Raw genomic sequence first — 18,612 nt, 5'->3', positions numbered from 1 at the left:
CGTAGTACTGTGCTTTCATGCGTTCATTGTATATCAAACTTGAGCGGGAATGACGTTCAAGTTGAAGCTGCATAGGGTTGTAGCGCGGGGCGTCAAGTTGTACAAGATTGTGGCACAACGGGCGTGAGGCTTTGTCATCTTTCGTTTCCTGGCTGAATTGCAAATTTGGCAATCCGCCAGCCGGAGTTTGGAAACAATTGCTCACATTCACTCAGTGAGACGTCCATTTCAACGACATTCTTGCACCATTGTTTCCACCCCCATCAAACTGTTGACAATGGAGTCGAGAAAACGTCCTTTGGTCGACGAAGAAGACCCAATAGTCACTAAGAAGCGCATTCTTACGGGGGCTAACGGTAGCCCGCTTGTAAATGGTGCACCTGAACAAGAGGAGAACTCATTTGGAGAGAAGCTCGAGGTATTCAATTTTCATGTTCAAATACATCATAACCACTGACTCTCATGTTTTCCCCAGCTGTATCGCAAAGAAGCAATCTACCGACGAATGAAACATTACTCTAAGGAACACGAGCGAAGCAAAGTCATTATACAGCAGTTAGAACGACGCAAGACGACTTGTGAAGCAGGTCTAGCTGCCATATCAGCATGTTGGGCACAGGTATTTCAAAATTCCTGTCTTCTCAAATGGCGACTGGCTAGGAATCTTACCAATGCTTTAGCTTGTTGACACCATACGTCTCGTGGTGAAGCCTAACGACCTTCCGGAGGTCAATATACAATCAGATGGTACATATAATCTCCTTGTTGTTGATTATTGAAGAAGTTGACAATATACTGGCTTAGAAATATTTAACCTTACAGCTCATATCCAAAGCGAACCATCATCGCAATTGGTGACCGCTTTGGGAGAGACAGCCAACGCGACACGGGCACTGATAACAAAGTTCGTACAGATTGGGGAAGAAAAACAATCCCAACTGTTACAAAATCAAAGTTTTGTGGAATGTCAAAGGGCGCAGAACGAAGTGAGTGGGTGCTACCAAAGTGCTACATAGACCATTGTATCTAACTTTAGACAGTGCGCCGTTTTGAGATCTGAAATCAATATCCTCAAATCAAAACTTGAAGATTCAGAAACACAGAAAGAGCATTATCATAACGCTCTTGTGGTTGCCGAAAATCGCTTTGAACGATCTCAAAGTGCCTCAGTACGCGAGATGGAATCACGCACACCGAGAAATAAGGGCCAAGAGAGCGGGCCGGAGTCGAAAGAAGAAGTGCAGAGGCCGTCACCTGCAGTGAGTGGTTTGGTTGCTGGTTAATTGGTGGGAGATTTGACCATTTTTTCTCATTTCATCTCTGATTTTTGTGTAGCCATCTCCTATCGCAGTGGGTTCGCCTGTACACACTAACGGGATTCATGATGCATCTGAATTCGACATCCTGCGAGAGCAGATCAAACTTAGAGACGCAAAAATTGTAGAGCTAGAGAAGGAGACAGCTATCTTGCGAGAGCGGAAATCTATGATGGAAGTAGAGGTCAGTCCTTTCCGCCTTTTGCTGCTCCTGGTTGCTTATGAGCAACAGTTCAAAGCCCCTTCATTGGAATTTATCAGCGAAAGCCCGTATTATAAAATTTTGCTAGGGCACGCTTCACAGTTGGAAGCCACTGTCAACGAGAAGACCGAACAAATAAATCGGCTGCTAGAGGAAGTAACACAACTACAGGCGATCCGAACCGACATGGAGGAGGGTTTAACGGTTAGTTTCAAACCATTGATTTTGTGAATGGGAAGTTGATTTTTGCCTCCAAGAATACCTCAAATCAAGCGCTGTCAGAGCTTAAAGCTATGTTGGCCAAGCGAGATTCGGAGAACGTGAGGTTACGCGAGCAACGCGAGCAGCAGGGTGCCGAACTTAATGAACGGCGGCAAAAGGACTCGATAAGATCGTCATCTCTCCAAGAATATAAACTTCTTGTGGAGAGCAATTCAGTAAGTTGAGTCAAGTCTTGTTGCATGCCAACGCATCGAATATTTTATAGGAACGAATAAACATATTACAATCGGAACTCAGCCGATGCAAGGCTCAACTGGCTGCTCATGCCAATTCTGAAGAACTTATGTCATTTTTCCTTGCTGGAAACATTGACCAGGTCAGGTACTTCGAAGCTATGAGAGAAGCTAAAAGGTGAATACTTGGGCAAGCACGCTTATTCATTTACCCTAACTCTGTCCCACAGCCAAGCAGAGGGTAGGGTGGCAGCGCTTGAGCAAACAATTGAACAGTACAAAATCGACCAACCTGACGTAGTGCAACACATGAAATCCGAAGCTAACGCCCTTCAGCAACTTTCTAAACTGAAAGCCGAACTTGATAAATATCAAAGGACTTACGGAACTCTTTCGACCCTTCCTCCTGATGTATCCGAGTTAGCAAAGGAGTTGCGCGCGAAGGAAACTGAATTGGAGAAATTGCGTTTGTTGGAAACCCAAAGGAAAGAAGTGAGCCTTTACACTATTTTCGATGTATTACATACTAATGCGTTCAAAGAGCGAATCTTCGTTGTTTGTCGAATTGGAGAAGTTGTCTGCCTTGTGGGAAGCATTGGATCGGCAGTTAAAAAGCAAGGTGTTTGATCTATCGAGCATGGAGGAACGCTTATCGAAAAGTGCAATCGAAGTGAGTACCTGCTAAAGGCTTGTTTACAACCAGCTCATAAAATTGTAGAAAGCAAAATCCGATAACAAATACTTTGCTGCCATGCGCGACAAAGAAGCAATTGAGAACGAACGTAAAAACCTAGTGAGAACTTTAGAGAGGCAGGGTAAAGCGGTGGATCGTTTGACAGATTCTGAAAAGCATTTGCGAATTCAAATCGTGCGTTTATTTCAATCTTCCTTCTCGACCAAGGCGTATTCAATTTCCCTCTAGACTGTGCACGATAAAGAGATTCTGGCTCTCAAGAAATGTTGTGAAGCCCTGAAAGACAAGCTACATCGTTTTGAGAAAGAAAATCCAGAGCTACACTTATTAATCGAAGGACATAAAAAACGAATCCACGAAGTACGTGTAAGGCTTTACTGTATAATGTTTACGCTACTCAACCTTGCACCCAGATGAATCTGCAGTTAGGGGAAAGAGAAAGTCACCGGGTCGCTCTTAGGGAGCAATTGCGCATACAGGAGGACGACTTCATGCGGGCAAAGAAAGATATGGAGAAGCAAATTGCCCAGCTCAAGCGAGATGTAAAACCGGATTTGAGCAATGTCAAGTCAGATCCAGAAACCTTGGAGCTGAAACGACTTAGGGTAAGTTACTTCCCAATTTCATTTTTTTCTCATGGCTCAAATTTCATAGTCATTGGCAACATGTACTACATGTAAGGAGACCTATCGTTCCACCATCATAACAAAATGCATGCATAGTAAGTCGTGTGTCCTTGCCCTTGAAGCATTTTAATATAAAAATTTCCAGCGTTCTGTAAAGGTTGCGTGGATGCACGTCTTTCAACCCGACAGAGAAAATGTCCCGCATGCAGTCTACCTTTCGGTCAATCGGATGTCCATACTTTCTTCTTCCAGTGACAGACAACCACTTGTTTATATGCATTTTTATTGAAATTGTACTGTATTTGCACTTTGGATGCGTCATTAAATTAGTATCTTGTCTGGATGTCTGCCAGTCATTTATCCTTATACCTCAACTCATCTCTGACTCTATAGTTATAATACCACATGTATGGAACGAGATAATATGCGTATAAGATTGTCCAGCAAAGTGCCAAAATAGGAAAATTAACGCTTGACCCATGTGTACTGCACAAATGAAGTTAGATGTAAACCACTTAGCCAAAAAACGATACAACTTACTGCGCTGCGGGCCCCTCTGCGGCCAGTCTTCTTACGCTCGACCATACGAGGATCACGGTATGTAAGTTTGGCTGGACAACCATGTGAGTAAGATTGCGAAAACAAATGCATGAATCTGCCCACCTCTTCTGAACATCACTTCTCGGTCTGGTTCATGGGCAACAATAGCTTTTGCAATGCCATGAGCGAGGGCACCTGCCTGCCCTGAAATTCCTCCACCACGAACAATAGCAAAAACGTTGTATTTCCCGAGAACACCAGCAACTTTGAATGGTCGGGTGATTCTTTCTCGATCGGCTGGGATGGCGAAATACTGATTCAAAGGCATATTGTTAACTAAGATGGTGGTGGTGGTAACATGCACTGGTTTCGCTGGTTTTGAGCCCTTTGGTGAGCCCGCTGATGTTTCCGCCGCTTTTGCGTCGGTCGGCTCGCCTTCTGCCTGCTCAGTTGGCGTGGCTGGTAATTGAACGGGAATCATCCAGACGCGGGCAGAGCTTGTCTTTCTTTTTCCTACTGTATAAGAACGGCCGTACATATCAAGTTTAACGACCTTTCTCTTTCCCCTAGCAAGGAACGCTTCTTTCTTGCTACTTTCGTAGAGCTCCAAGATCTCTCGTAGTTGCCTAGAAAGCTCTGCACATCCACCGGTGGCTGCAATGCGTTCAAAGTCGATCAGTTGGTTGAGAAGCTTAGTGACCTTTCGATAACGCGTCGTCGTCATCTTCGTTTTCAATTCGAGCGCCATTTCTTCCTGGTCCTTCCAAACAGGTTGGACTGGGGGAAGGCTCGCTCTGGCAAAGTCGGGAAGAGGTAGAAGATGATTTTGGCGAAGAAATGTCTCTGTACTACCGATTGCCTTTTCGAGAAACATGATTTGGTCGTAGTATACGGCGCGAGTAGTGTAGAAACTGGGTGACTGGGGTATAGGCTTGGTACGTTCCAGTTGCGGAGAAAAGCCGTCGCTGTGTTCACTTCGAGGAGCCGCCGTTGCATAGAGCCTATGGCAAGGTTGACTCTGAGCAACTGTGAAGCGCGTGGCTTGTCTAAGTAATCTGGGCTTCAGGAAATTCATAATGGGGAGAGGTCAGGTTGACAAGGTTCACTACCGTAACTTTGTCAATATGATTCCGAAAAAAGTAGCAGCATCACGTGGCGCCTCTCAAGACGCGCTGAGTGCTGTTCCAGGAATTGTCTCCTGTACTAATTAGCATAGTGACACATCATAACCCCTACGAAATTCAACGCTCTTCTCAATTTTTCTCATCTCTTCTTGGATAAACGTTGTAATATCTTAATCACTGTTACATCTACCTGATTATCATGGCCTCTGTGGAGACCAACTTCGCTGCAGCTCTGACAACCTGGAAAGGTACGTTTGTTTAATACTTCTACTGACAATCCCTCATTGTTGATGAACTCCAGATGTCAACTTAACCGAGCTGCAGAAAACTCTCGATAAACAGGGTGTTGAACTTGTGGACAATCAGAAGGAGAGCATCGTGGGCCGTAAAGCATTGGCAGAAAAGACGAAAGGTTCGACATAAGTATGCATGTCAATACTGAACGGTTTATCGATACAACTTGCGCAGAATTCAAAAAGATGCCAGAGGAAGAGAAACTGAATGCATTTAAAGGTCTCTTGAAAGGTCCGTATTATAACTATGGTGCTGCGTGTACAAATTAACGCGTTCATGTTTACAGCATACCAGACAGAAATTGATAGTCTTACCAAACGGTCCAAGGCATCCGACAACGCATTTCTGCATGTTTACAAGGTTCTTGCGGAGGCCCCCGACCCGTATCCTCTCCTGGAGGCAGCTGTGGTTAGCAAATTTAGTCCAACTCCATTCGATAAATCCTTGAATTGATTATAAACACATAAACAGGACCAGGCCGTCAAAGTTGCAGAGGCAATGGAACACGAATCGGAACTTCAAAGATTAAGGGAAGAAAATGTAGAGCTCAAGAAGAAAGTTAGTGATTTTGCAAGTGTCGAGAACGCGAAAAAAAAGTTGGAAGCCAAAGTGGAGCAGCTGGACCAAAGGGTGCGCGAATGTAGAACCTCAACCTCAATGCTTCTTGCTACTGACTAGCAACATAGATGGATGCTCTTATACAAGAAAAAGTTTCGCAGAAAGCAAATGAACTAACTGCTACTTACGACGAGAAAATTATGAATTATGAAGATAGGTATAACTATCAATTTTCAACTTATGTTTTAATGTGAAACTCATTATTTACCGTTAGGGAACAAGACTTACAACGACAGCTATCCCTCACCAAAAATCAACTTCGGGACTTGCGAGTTTCCAATGAAAACAATCAAGCTAAACTCTTTGACCATAGTCAAAGGCAAGGTATGTCATTTGCCATCTAATACCATTATACATCATACAAAAGTGTTGTGTAATAGATCAGGAAGTTGTTTCCAAACTTGCAGAAGTCGACATGATTATTGCAGACCTGGATCGTGCCAATAGTCGCATTGTAGCGTTGGAACATCGCAATGTACATTGTTTCTTTTTTAAAACTAATTTCAGTCTAACTGAAATATTTTCCAGGAAATTCTTCGTGCTGAAATTGAAACCACACGGAGTGGTACAGAAACCTCGGAAAGGTCAGTACCCTTTTCTTCTGAATTGCTTTGGGGCTTTTGTTAATATTTGTTAACCGCAGAGTCCAAACTTTGGAATCACAAGTTGCTGACTTGGAGGCTGAAACCGAAACACTCTCACAATCCATTGAAACGCAGAAGTTAAGGGCATTAGAAATCGAAACAGCTGCGCAGAGAAAAATTGAGGAACTCTCCAAAGAGGTTCAAAAGAAGGTTTGACTTACTTCGTGTTCTCGCGGCACCTCGATGCTCATTGATACTCAGACAACCGAAACAGAACAACTTAGGTCCAAACTAAAAATGCTTGGCGACTATGATGAAATCAAACGAGAGCTTGAAATCATGAAGGTTAATATGTCTTTGCCACCCTTTATCGGTCTATTCACTGATATTTGTTCGCTGAAGTATGTTGAATTTTCTGGTTTCGATGCTAATGACGACGATGGTACCTTGACGAACGGAAACGATGATGATGACGTGTACCTCCCAAGCCCTGGTGCTCAAAAAACAAGTAGTAGAGTGGGAAAATCTCTGGAAACTCTCCTCGCTACAAAAAACAAACGTCTTCAAGAAGAACTCACCAAGCTGCGGGTACGCATTCTTCTATTGCTAGACGCTATCGTCAAATCTCATGCATAGCAAGATTCTTCACGGAGAACTCGAGGATTCTCTAAGCACCGTCAAACAAGAATTGGAGTCTGCAACGTTTGACTTGGAAAAACAGAGAGAATTGAACGAGAAGCTGGAAAATGACCTGCTTTCAATTAATAAACAAGGTGCATCGACAGATATTGAGACAGATGTTTTAGCGAGCTTGGACCTCAGCAAAAGGACGGTATGTCAAGCTGCAGGTCATTTGAACCGGTTTCCATCTGATTGTTCTCTTAGGAAACACCTGTTCGTGCAACGCCCATACCCTTTACCCCTTCCGCGGATACCTCGATTCTACCTATAGTAACAAGTCAACGAGATCGTTTCCGTCAGCGGAATGCTGAATTGGAAGAGGTTCGTTTCTGTATTCAGTTCGCCATTTCCTATATACCTGACGATTCCCTAGGAATTAAGAAAACAATTCCAGATCATCTCCGAACTGCGGAACGAAATCAAGACGTTGCAATCTGACAACTTAAAACTCTACGAAAAAGTCAGATATATGCAAAGCTATCGGGAAGACTCAGGCGCTCGTCCAGTCACACAACTTGATCCGCTTCCAGCTCCTTCCAGTGCCAGAGGGGACGATATGAGTAAATATCAGGCGAGGTATGAAGAGGCTATGAATCCGTTTGAAGCTTTCAGAGGAAGAGTAAGCATTATTGAGACGAATAATTAATAATTAATATTTCTTTCCATTGACATATAATCTAGGAAGCGACAAGAGCTTACCAGAATCTCAACCCAGTTGAACGAGCGGTGCTCGTCTTGACTCGGTCGATACTTGGGAATCGCAGAGCCAGAGCTTTTTTCGTGTGTTATGCACTGGCCCTACACGCTCTCGTGATGTATTCCACTTATGAATGCACCGCCTCACCTGGAGCGCAGTTGCAGTCACAGCCTAACCCTCATAGACCATAGGCACATTGACGATATGTTTCCTTTGACAGTGTATTAGTAAATTATTGTGTATATTACAAAATTGGACATGGTGAGTTATACAGTAATGGATGGAGTGGAATGTGAATGTGTAACAATTAATTTGATATATCTAAATGTTATTGCTGTGGTTTAGGGGGCTTTCTATTACGCCAAAAGGTGAGGGCGTGTTCAGAGGCTTGGACCACGGGTTTCAGAGCCTAAAATACTCAGCAAAAATAGGTAGGAACACTGTTAAAACTTACAATCTCTACACGATTTGCATCGATGCCATACTGCTTTGCGACCTGCACTAATGCGTTTACTCTTTCGGGAGTTTTGGATATATAGCCTATCATTTTTGCTTGCTTGGCAGCTCTTTGCTGCGGTGTAGCCACCGCCACTGTCTGTAGTTCTCCCGCGGGTGGGTATGTTGCCAACCAGAATTGTCTTAAAAATTCATTAGCAGCGGTTTGGCAGGACGTCATTTGTCTAAATAAACCATCCGGAATATCATCTGGAATTATTAGGCAATGGGGCTTTGGGAGAACAAATAATGACCAACTTTTCTTCGATCTAACGTCTAGACGATTTGCCACATTTTGCGTCATGGCAAGCAAAGCGGCATCACCTTGTTTGCGTTCAATTTTAAGCTAGATACTTAACGATGAGATATTGCAGAAACACAGTGACAAATGAAATATACTTGAGTAAGTTTTACATCCCACTGATCGACGCTGGCTCTTGCCTTTGCTAGAACAAAAGCTGGATCCAATTTCTAGCCAAGGATGTCGAAAACACATTCTTTACAATACCTAGTGACATATACCCACCTGCAGTGAACCGTCTTGGTTGGCCTCGGACATTCTCGCCTCAAAGTACCGTTGTCTATCTTGCATTTCAAGAATGATACCATTTGTTGCCTCTGGATCATGTAAATCATCGATGTCGATTTGAGAATAGATATCCTGCAGTTCAGTTAGATGACAACCAATATACCAAGAACAATTGTCAGAATTTTACCTCTCCAGGATCGAGTCGCCTTCGTTTAGCTGGAGGAATTTCGCCTCTGTTTAAAATGAAGTGGGAACCACCGACCACACAAGAGGTGAAAAAAATCTTACAACGCGGAATTTAGAAGTCTTTCTGAGTGCTCGTTGAATTTCCGGATGAGCGGTAATGCAGCCTTTTGTCTACCGGCCCTCATTGTGACATCTTTTTCATTTCCCGTCTGCAAAACCGCCAATTTAGCCTTACGACTCGATAAACCGTGTGCATGGGCATACTTCTTCATGGTCTTCAAGTGTAGCTGCAAGATCTACAAAAACCTCTACATGTTCTTCACGAGGACGCCTTGGTTCCAATTCTTGTTTCCAACGATTTGTTATAAAATAATTACACGGGAAAATAATAGCAAGACATACCATCGTCATCTCTTTCCAAATATTTGTCGAAGATTGGATCGTCTTTGACAACATGTTGAGCAGCAGATGAACGAATCGATGCCCGATGGGCATTGAACAGTTTGGATTGAAAATATCGTTTCCAGAATTGTTCTTCCGTGAGCTTTCGTTTTTTATTATTTGACTTTCAGGAAGGAATTAATAGAAATAGCGTACTTTGCTGGTTACGTTTTCACTGTAAGCTTTTTGTACAATAGGGTACTCGTCAAATATGTCATGCACAAGCTGAGGTGTAATGCGGATCTTAATTTCGCCCCCTTCAACTGCCTCCGGGCGAGGATCCACAAGCTGGCCTGATTTCCCCTTCTTTTGTCCCTCGGCAGCGGCTTGTGCTAGAATTAGATGCTTTGAAATCACTCAGCTATGCGTTGGCGGAGTGATATGATCTATGCCTCACCTCTCGCCCGTCCCAAAATTCCGCTTCCGTGATGTGACCACTTACAACCAAATCCCTATGCAATTGTCCCAACTCAGGATTGGCCAATAAAACCTTCTTGCGCAATCGAAATTCACTGGCTGGGTCATTTCCTACAATAACTGGTGTTGCCCTTCTATCGCTCGCCACAGAGACCGCTCTGGAAGGAGGCTGACGCGAAGGGGTGGGTAGAGGACGTGGTGTCTGTGTTGTTGGTGTCTGAGCTGTAGAGAGCGGGATGCTTGCGTTAATCGGAGGTATGACAGGTCTGCTGAAAGGATCTGACGCGCTTCTATTGCGACTTATAATGGTTGTCAACTCTTGCTTGAATTTTTCGCGCTCAGCGATCGCGACAGCCGGCGGGGACGTGAAGGTAAAGTTGTGGCCAGTGTCATCCCCTACTAGCGAGAGCTTCAATTTGACTTGTGCAGCACCCTCCTTGCTACAGAAAAGAGCTGATATTATTAGTGAACCACTGACCAGAAACAAAACGACGGAAGTAAAACAAAGAGCAGACTAACATGACGCCTCAGCGTAAGCTACGCGTATAGATGGCGCCTTCTTGCCATCCTGTGTCCATTGGAGATGTGTGTCTGTTAGCTCTAGCAAGCCTGGCAATTTCTTGCAAGACGCCTTCGCTGTGCACACCGTGGTAGGCATAAGGACCGCAACTACAACCCATCCCGCCCATTAGTGCATCATTTCCGATTATGTAAGCCGTCAATCTAATCTTTCTTTTTGTTCCTGGACTCAATCTCCATCTTTGCCACCATGGCGTCTCCAAAAAGGCAGCTTGTTGTCTTCGATTTCGATTGGTACGTATGCAATTCTTTAGCTGCTTCTTCTAATTGACTATTGGCTTAGGTCTATGTCCGATCAGGACACTGATAGATGGATATTTGAAGTCCTTGCTCCCGACCTCCGGCGAAAGATGAAAACCCTGAAAGACCAAGTCCAATGGACTGATTTGGTGTAAGTAGTAACACAGCCTTAGTAAAAACAAGAAAACATAGATTATCTTATATCTTAAAGGGGTCAGTCTCTGCGAGAGGCTTTCGCTCGTGGGATCACGAAGGAACAGATCATACACACACTCCAGATCATGCCCTTCGTCTGTTGTCAAAATCTTCAAATTTGCTGTCTATGACTTATTATATCATTTAGCACCCGGCAATGGTCAGAGCTGTGACCGAATTGAAGAACAGAGGGGAGACAACATTCTTATGCTTGTCCAACGCCAACTCTGTTTTCATCAAGACGATCTTAGAGGTATGTCACTCTGCACCTTCATTGATAAATAAAAATCACAAGCAAGCAAATCAGTCTAAAGGTCTTTCTAATTTGTTCCACGAAATCATAACCAATCCGGCCGAATGGGATCCCTCGGGTTTACTAAAAGTGAGCCGGAGAGTTGATCCCAGCGGCCCGCAACACAGTTGCAAAGTTGGTTGTAGTCCCAACATGTGCAAAGGTTTGTCTTCGTTAATCCTGTCCCTTGTATATAGTTAGAATTTGCTCCAGGTGAAGAACTCGAAGCATTCCTTTCCAGACAAGGCATAGAATATGACCACATCGCATATGTTGGTGATGGTACCAACGATTTCTGCCCAATTCTGCGCCTGAGGAGGTTCGGCAATTTTAATCTGCGAAAGGTGGTGACATATCTAACCGAGGACAATGTAGCCAAGATACCATTTTCTGCAGAACCGGCCGAGGTCTGCAGAAACGTATCGAAAAAGAAGGTGAACAAGAAGGGCTGAAATGCAATATCCAGTACTGGGGAGGTGCTTGGGAAATCGAAGAAAAATTCAGCAAGCTCTAACTCAAATGCGCCACGAAATTTTGTCGCATCGCTATCATCAATCAACGGATATATAATGGACATATGAATGGAATGACATCAAACAACAAGGTTCTTTGTACTTGGTACAGAGTATGACAGTCGTTCGTATGGAAAAGAAAAGGTTTAGACTGAACAAAGAATGAGATCAGACATGTAAGTTGTGCGATAGGAGGGTGGATTATAGCCAGATTGAGCAGAAAAGTTGGCAGAAAAGACCAGTACAACGTAACCATGAAATGTGCGAAAAAAAGTAACTTCCATTCAATCATCGTTGCCAGTTTTCAATTCCCCCATTTCCCCTCCGAACATCCTTTGAACCGTTAGACGTCGCCTGCGATCCGTCACCCAATTGGAACGGGTTTCGTGTCTGAGTGGCACTCATCGGACCCGATTGCATGACCGAAGAGTTATAGAAAGATGGGGGCACAGTTTGTGCTGGAGGGATAGCATGTCGTGTAGCAGAGGCAGGTGGTGGGGCACCGGAGTATGATGAATACTGTTCTGGCTGCATAGGCACATACATATCAGCAATGTTCCCTCTTCGATCGACCGAGTCAAAATTTGAGGACGCCTGATTCTGGCTGAAACCGGCTGGGTAACGATTTCCTGTAGTACTCATGTTACCTGTATAAGCCTGGGGAGGACTTGATATGACGTTGGAGCCCCCATAGGCGAGGTTTTGTCCTTCGCTGCGACCAGACGTCCTGACATTCGACATGACTGCTTCCCTTCTAGTATTGTTGTCATCGTCCACTAATATAGTCTGGGGTTGGTAAGCATGCGAAAGCTTGGAAGGGGGGGGAGGATAACGTTGCTGTGGACCTGACCCTCCGCTCCAATTTGATAGACCAGATGAAGCCGCCATCTCAGCCTGCTGTTGTAACAATTCTAATTGAGGATAAGGCTGCGCAGCAGCAGCTTTTCCCGCTTGTCGACGTTCCCACTCTCGCATTGCGTCGTCCCGATTGAGCACAGGGGTGAGAGCATTACGGCCGCCAATAATATCTTGGTTCATATGTTGTAACCGCGCAAGAGCTGGCGGGACTGTATCCATTTGGTTGATCGTGTTTGCCCTCGCTCGGGAATTAGGAATATACGGATTAGCAGGTATATTAGTGGAGAGATGCGCTGAACCCATATTCGGGCCACTTCCATGGCTTGCGAATTGAGTACTTGTCCCACCGGTCGCGAGCTGTCCGGTTGAGTTCTGATGGGTCAAACCACGATGTCCTGTCGGAGGAGGATTTGGAACATATTGAGTATGTTGCTGAGGTTGCTGAGGTGGGGGCTGCTGCTGCTGCTGCTGAGGTTGATATGAGGGTTCAGACGAGGGATTATAAGTGGAAGGAGACGCGTGTTGCTGTTGCGAGTTTTGCGATGTAATGTAGGGGTTCCGAAAAGTGTTCGCAGCCTGAGATTGAGCTTGCGCTGTATATGCCTGATGTTGGGCAAGGTGTTGGTTGTAGGAAGCAGCATCGGTGTAAGCCCTCGTCCCTTTTGGCTGGGATGGTACAAGGCCTCCATAGGGGCGTTTGGGATCCGTTGACCCAGTTGATGCAGATGTATGCGCCGTGACCGACAAACCATCCGGCTGGTAGGGTAATGAATACGTTATATTATCTAGTTATAAGGCATCAACTTGTAACTCACTACAAAGGGTTTCGAGAATTTCTCTCCAGTAATAAAGGGATGGAGCCGAGCCTGTTGGGGTGTCCATCGCGTAACCGGGTTGAGATTTAGCAAGCCTTGACAAAAATCAATGAACGCTGCGCGGTTGTTAAGTTCTGAAAGCAATTTGGGAGTGAGTTCAAAGAAGCAAAGGAATAGAGAACAACACACCCTTCTCTAATTCATGGCCCTGCCGTGAAGATTTGGAATTTGGCATAGGTGCAGTGTTAATGATTTCTGGTAATGAAGTAGCCTTGAAATATTGTTTCCCTGGTTGTTCGTTGGTGTTATGTTCTCGTGAGTACTGCTCTATACTTTTCAACCGGTATTTCTTCTCGTTTTGGTTGAGTACAGGGTTCCAGACTTCGAAAGTGTCGAAGAATTGGGTTGTTTGTTTTCCTGTATTCAACATGCTCAAAGGTGGCATGCTATAGAAAGTCAGTGAACCAACGTTAAAATTGAGAAAGCAAAATCATACCCAAGCATTTCAATGATCCGAGTCAATTGGTTATACTCGCTAGTCCCAGGAAACAAGGGTAATCCCAAGAAGAGCTCCACCGCTATACAACCCAGAGACCACATATCAATCGCAGCTGTGTATGACATACCCAACAACACTTCTGGTGATCGATAGAATCGGGACTGAATATAGGTATATACTGTTTGTCGTTCATGACAAGCAGAACCGAAGTCAATAACTTTGATTTGTGGTGATTGGAGTCTGTGAATTGTTCAACGACAGCGAAGCTTTGATAATGCAGAAAGCTGGACTCACGATTTTAGCAGAATATTTTCAGGCTTGAGGTCGCAATGTATCAGACGTGCGTCTTTCAACACCGTCATGGCGTCCAACAATTGAGCCATAAACACCTTAACAAGCTGTGTACTCAGCCCTTGGAATTGATTCTGCTTAATCAACTCATATAGATTAGACGATAGCAGTTCAAAGACAAGGCAAAGGTGGCTCCTATGAATAAACGAATCCCGGAGGCGCAAGATATGATGTTCGTCATTAGGATCGCATGTTTTATTCAGCTGAAGGTACAGATCAGAACTTTACATCACATTGTTCGGCAAAACAACTCGCCAATTCCAAGATTGTGACTTCCATCATACTTTGGTTGAAATAAGCAGGCTTATTCTTTACAACTTTGACGGCAACAATCTCATGTGTTTTCATATTTTGACATTTGACCACCTGGCCGAAAGTACCTTGCCCTAGAATGTCAAGGATCAAATACCTAAGGCATTTCGATTAGCATATATAATACAATCAAAAGAAGCGAGTAAGAACTGCGCACTTATGACCATCATCGCTACCCAACCAATCATTAACATAGAGGATATAATCATAATCGTCGTTGTCGTAACCGTCGTTGTGCGCCGGCTTACTTGGTTTGGTCAAAACACGTCTAGGATTATGCGTGGACTCGTAACGGAATTGAGGGTTACATATGCGATATGTGTCCAGAATATTAGTCGTTAGTTGGCGCAGTGGCTTTGTGAAGGGATGAGAAACAAACGGGAATAAAAAGTTTCTAAATGCTCACAGAGAGATACGTTCCATCACTGCCCATACGCCTTCCAGTGGGCGTCACGTCGAGCCTTGGTTGCAAGTCATGCGCTGTTCGCACTCGGCGAAAACCAGGCGCCCTTCTTTTTGGAGGAGGATCGATAGCCATTGATTGATCTTGTGGGTAGTATTGCGAGCTTTGACTGGTGTTCGAATGCATATAGGATAAAGGAGTGGGAGGATTTGAGAGAGAAGTCTTCATTGCCATGTTTTGAGTGTTTAAGTGTGAAGATATTGGGGGATGAGGGCTCGATGTATCCATGGTGTACGATGTTGGGTATGAATTTATGGACATGCCTGATGTATAACTGGCACTGTTTGACGACTGAGATGAATATGCAGTGTTGTTTGGAGGGGTCACAGATTCTGGTTTGACTTGAGAATGGTTACGACTGTGAGTTTGGTACGTCGTAGGATGTGTACGTTGATCAACCGTGTTTCCGTATGAATATGTGGCTGTAGTGGGCGAATATTGCGATTGATATTGCTCCAGGGGAGAAGCCGAAATAGGTGTATTCGGCATCCGCAGAGGAGACCTTCCGCCACGATTCGCCGACGCAGGAGAGACATCGTGTTGTCCTGGTTGCAGACGCTTTGGGGGATGGGATGGAGTGTTATAATACATGTCGGTGTACTGATCATTCTGGGAGTTGGCCGGATTGACGGATGCAGTTCCCGTTAACGATTGGGACTGATATCCAACACTTGTCGGGTAGAATGAATTGTGCGACATTTGGGGCTGCTGCCTGGGCCCTGCTATACCCTGATTGTCGGCGTTGAACGCCCCCTCCAGATCGTCAGACTGATGATGACGCCGAATACGAGAAGACGACGATAAGTTGCCACTTGCAGAACCTCCCAAAGACGCACTACGAGACAACTGACTCTGTCCTCCCGTGGTATATGCTGACAAGGCGGGAGTCAGATGTTCTTGCTCGAGTAACTGGGAAATCCGGGTTTGCTGTCGTGTTTGACCTTGATGTACAGAGTGCATGCGTTGCGATGACGGTGCCGGTGGAGGCGGGCCTGAATACAGATAGGACGCCTGAGCAGTGTGAGCAGCCTGGGCCGAAGAAGAAAGAGGATCGACTTGGGTTTGCCAACGGGGAAGATCGAAGCTTTCGTTTGTGTCAGGCATGTATAGTTCAGGTTCGGACATGTTTCTGGCGAGGAATGTGGTGTTTGTTGTCGTGAATCAGATGTCTCTCTCACAAGCCCGAGACTATAGCACACCCTCAGCAAACAAGGGGATTGCACGAAAGAGATGTGTGGCAGGGTCCCAAAACTTGTGAGCGTAGAATATGGCAGATGACGGTCAAGAGCTGTGTCAATAAGGGGTTCAGGGTTTGCTAATCGATATGCAGTCGTCTGTCCTACCGATTTCCTCCACTCCAATTCTCGGCTTATTTACCCCTTGGCAATGTCCTGTTGCTTTACTGGTTTCTCTCAATTATTATTCTTCTCGATTTAATCGATTATCGTCAGACTCTCAACTTTCAACCTGCTAGTCAGGTTTATAGCCGATAATTGTTTCCATGTGACAGAGGCACAAAAATGGTATCTATCCGAACTGGAATTCACTCAGAGATCTGCTCCAACTTTTCTATTTCTTTCAGTGCAGTTACAATCCCTCTTTCTGCCTCAAAAACCAGTCGATGTCCTTGTCCCATCGTCCTGAAGTCGGTAGGAGTGTCCACAGATAAGAAGATCTGCTTCTGAAAACGTTTCGCTGGGAAACAACCATGAAGGCTTAGAAAACTTCTATGCTCTCAGTGAGTATCCCGTTCAGCCTTACCTAAACGCTGTGCCATGGGTAATGCAACGTCAGAATTTGATGATCGAAATAAAGAGGTCGCTGCGGAAGGGGCACCGGACTGCCAGCCCAACAAATTTAGCCCATGTACAAGAAACCCCTTCAAATCGAAAAAAACATACAACTCTAGGTGGCATGGCACAGGCCCAATCTTTGCATAGATTTCCGTTCAGTACCGCGTTTGTGCCGTTGCCGATGTTTGTGTTGCTGTCCGCGGCACCAATCCACAACATGTAAGTATCTACCATCTGCGTTATTTGTAGCACAAGAGGAGGCAACGATGGATCGCTGGTATCCAACACCTTTACTTGCACCTTGGTCGTAAATCCGGCTCGCGACATATTGGCTGTGAGTGGACAATACTGGTTCAAGTAGGCGTGCAAGCTGGATGCAAAGGACACCCTAAACGAATGTGGTCATGTTATTCTTGGCCGGATATATTTAGTTCTGTGTGGTACATGTCTTCTCGCTACCATCATGCAGCATCATTGAAAATTGTGTGCATTGAATTTGATGTTTCGTTAAATCTCTCCCAGACATGAGAGTCTAGGAGTGACACTATCGATGCCAGTTTTGGATGCGAAACTGAAACGCTGGTGAAACTACCACACTATTTATTTCGATCTTTTCTCGTTGCATTCCCTTTCAGACACTCAAACCAACACATCGACCAATCTCCGAACTGTACTGCCCATGGTCTCCTGGCCAAATTGTACACATCCCATAGAGAGGGAACTAGTGGGCGGTACGTATGCAGCAAACACGCTTCAACTTCCTCTATATTGTAAAGTTCGTGAATTATTGATTGAAACGGATGTTTACAGAGAGTTTTTTCGATGCTCTAAGCCCATAGGCGAGCAGTGCAGTTTTTTCCGTGAGTAGATACGAGTCTACCAACAAAGTAATCATATGGCTTACCAGGTGTTGGCATATAGAATGGGTGGATAGTGAACCGCGTACACCGGAGATTCGTACTTCTACCTTGCCGCCTACGCCGACATCCGGTCTATGTTCTTTCGGCCAAACTAATCCTGGCTCTCCTCCCTCTCCAGCATTGAGTATCAAGCGGAACATCCAGGACTTGGAAGATGAACACGCCCACGATTGTAAGCGGCCCAGAGATTCCAAAGCCTTCGGGTCTCAAGAATCTTTACGGTTGACAATCCATTTTGCTATGCATATTACCATTTTAACGAAAGCGATTATAGGCATATCAATAATCAAAACACCAACTCCGGTCCGAGTCATTGGGGTTCTTCCTGGTCTCAAATGCCACCTCGAAGAACTGGTTGGGATCTTGTGGGTAATCGTGCCTATGATCTTTTCTTGTATTGATGCTATGAGGTTATTTCTAGCTCGACAAGATAGCAATGATTTCTAGTAGTTCTCAAGAGACACTTGGGGACGAAAGTGGTCCAAGTACTGATATGTCCCTTGGGACTATCAGAGATGTTGTTCATAAACTCAATGTCATCCCTGACTATGTTCAAAAGCTTGACAGGAAGAGGATTGCCGCAGAGAAAAGCCGCGACACCAAAAAGTCGAAGATAGAAAGCCTTACCACTCGCGTTCAAAGTCTCGAAGAAGAAGTTAAGAAGTTAGTGAAGTTATATCTTCTTCTTCATTATACTGTTAACATGGCATTTTTTTAGACTCAAAGCACGCGAGAAAGAACTCGAAGAGGTCATCGCTGCATATGAACAATGATGGTGAAGCAAATCGATATGTTTTTGCTCTTTTTTGAAGTTTAACAACTTCAACTTCAAGCTTTGAACTCTCGACATTTATTTAATTATTAAAATCAAGTCGCCACAAATC

General features: G+C 44.7%; 8 protein-coding genes across 8 annotated transcripts; 4 read left to right on the top strand and 4 right to left on the bottom strand.

Moving 5' to 3' along the window:
- Positions 1–277: 277 nt before the first annotated feature.
- JR316_0002031 (E3 ubiquitin-protein ligase BRE1) lies at positions 278–3,548 on the top strand (the record flags this gene model as incomplete). Its single annotated transcript, XM_047887826.1, has 16 exons — positions 278–418; positions 476–619; positions 681–747; positions 805–986; positions 1,041–1,259; positions 1,336–1,500; positions 1,549–1,722; positions 1,776–1,955; positions 2,006–2,151; positions 2,204–2,465; positions 2,515–2,643; positions 2,692–2,841; positions 2,896–3,027; positions 3,081–3,272; positions 3,322–3,388; positions 3,439–3,548. 16 exons carry the CDS (start codon positions 278–280, stop codon positions 3,546–3,548), a joined length of 2,460 nt encoding a protein of 819 aa, XP_047752749.1.
- A 210-nt stretch (positions 3,549–3,758) lies between these two features.
- On the bottom strand, positions 3,759–4,908 carry JR316_0002030 (37S ribosomal protein S9, mitochondrial; the record flags this gene model as incomplete). The annotated part of the gene is made up of 3 exons (XM_047887825.1): positions 3,759–3,779; positions 3,834–3,904; positions 3,957–4,908. 3 exons carry the CDS (start codon positions 4,906–4,908, stop codon positions 3,759–3,761), a joined length of 1,044 nt encoding a protein of 347 aa, XP_047752748.1.
- Positions 4,909–5,156: 248 nt separating this feature from the next.
- Positions 5,157–8,022, top strand: JR316_0002029 (Protein CASP; the record flags this gene model as incomplete). Its single annotated transcript, XM_047887824.1, has 16 exons — positions 5,157–5,205; positions 5,259–5,369; positions 5,426–5,482; positions 5,538–5,659; positions 5,723–5,881; positions 5,938–6,026; positions 6,084–6,193; positions 6,250–6,344; positions 6,398–6,453; positions 6,513–6,663; positions 6,715–6,798; positions 6,856–7,041; positions 7,094–7,285; positions 7,339–7,455; positions 7,508–7,753; positions 7,816–8,022. 16 exons carry the CDS (start codon positions 5,157–5,159, stop codon positions 8,020–8,022), a joined length of 2,031 nt encoding a protein of 676 aa, XP_047752747.1.
- Positions 8,023–8,159: 137 nt separating this feature from the next.
- JR316_0002028 (General transcription and DNA repair factor IIH subunit tfb1) lies at positions 8,160–10,557 on the bottom strand (the record flags this gene model as incomplete). Its single annotated transcript, XM_047887823.1, has 12 exons — positions 8,160–8,240; positions 8,286–8,536; positions 8,585–8,672; positions 8,726–8,797; positions 8,853–8,987; positions 9,043–9,088; positions 9,144–9,250; positions 9,306–9,385; positions 9,444–9,585; positions 9,639–9,827; positions 9,880–10,352; positions 10,419–10,557. 12 exons carry the CDS (start codon positions 10,555–10,557, stop codon positions 8,160–8,162), a joined length of 1,803 nt encoding a protein of 600 aa, XP_047752746.1.
- Positions 10,558–10,668: 111 nt separating this feature from the next.
- On the top strand, positions 10,669–11,719 carry JR316_0002027 (Pyridoxal phosphate phosphatase PHOSPHO2; the record flags this gene model as incomplete). Its single annotated transcript, XM_047887822.1, has 7 exons — positions 10,669–10,712; positions 10,762–10,869; positions 10,930–11,008; positions 11,062–11,166; positions 11,221–11,368; positions 11,419–11,524; positions 11,581–11,719. 7 exons carry the CDS (start codon positions 10,669–10,671, stop codon positions 11,717–11,719), a joined length of 729 nt encoding a protein of 242 aa, XP_047752745.1.
- Positions 11,720–12,005: 286 nt separating this feature from the next.
- Positions 12,006–16,140, bottom strand: JR316_0002026 (Serine/threonine-protein kinase ppk15; the record flags this gene model as incomplete). The annotated part of the gene is made up of 9 exons (XM_047887821.1): positions 12,006–13,331; positions 13,391–13,524; positions 13,580–13,836; positions 13,887–13,968; positions 14,017–14,129; positions 14,184–14,443; positions 14,514–14,649; positions 14,710–14,906; positions 14,959–16,140. The coding sequence occupies 9 exons, from the start codon at positions 16,138–16,140 to the stop codon at positions 12,006–12,008; spliced, it is 3,687 nt and encodes a 1,228-aa protein (XP_047752744.1).
- A 418-nt stretch (positions 16,141–16,558) lies between these two features.
- Positions 16,559–17,135, bottom strand: JR316_0002025 (uncharacterized protein; the record flags this gene model as incomplete). The annotated part of the gene is made up of 3 exons (XM_047887820.1): positions 16,559–16,710; positions 16,777–16,855; positions 16,917–17,135. 3 exons carry the CDS (start codon positions 17,133–17,135, stop codon positions 16,559–16,561), a joined length of 450 nt encoding a protein of 149 aa, XP_047752743.1.
- Positions 17,136–17,487: 352 nt separating this feature from the next.
- On the top strand, positions 17,488–18,501 carry JR316_0002024 (uncharacterized protein; the record flags this gene model as incomplete). Its single annotated transcript, XM_047887819.1, has 4 exons — positions 17,488–17,668; positions 17,730–18,097; positions 18,150–18,391; positions 18,447–18,501. 4 exons carry the CDS (start codon positions 17,488–17,490, stop codon positions 18,499–18,501), a joined length of 846 nt encoding a protein of 281 aa, XP_047752742.1.
- Positions 18,502–18,612: the final 111 nt, after the last annotated feature.

This window comes from Psilocybe cubensis, chromosome 2, assembly GCF_017499595.1.
Source record: "Psilocybe cubensis strain MGC-MH-2018 chromosome 2, whole genome shotgun sequence".
In the NCBI taxonomy this organism is placed as follows: Eukaryota; Fungi; Basidiomycota; class Agaricomycetes; order Agaricales; family Agrocybaceae; genus Psilocybe; species Psilocybe cubensis.
Note: the sequence above shows the minus strand (reverse complement) of the source record. Positions and strands in the feature narration are given on the sequence as shown.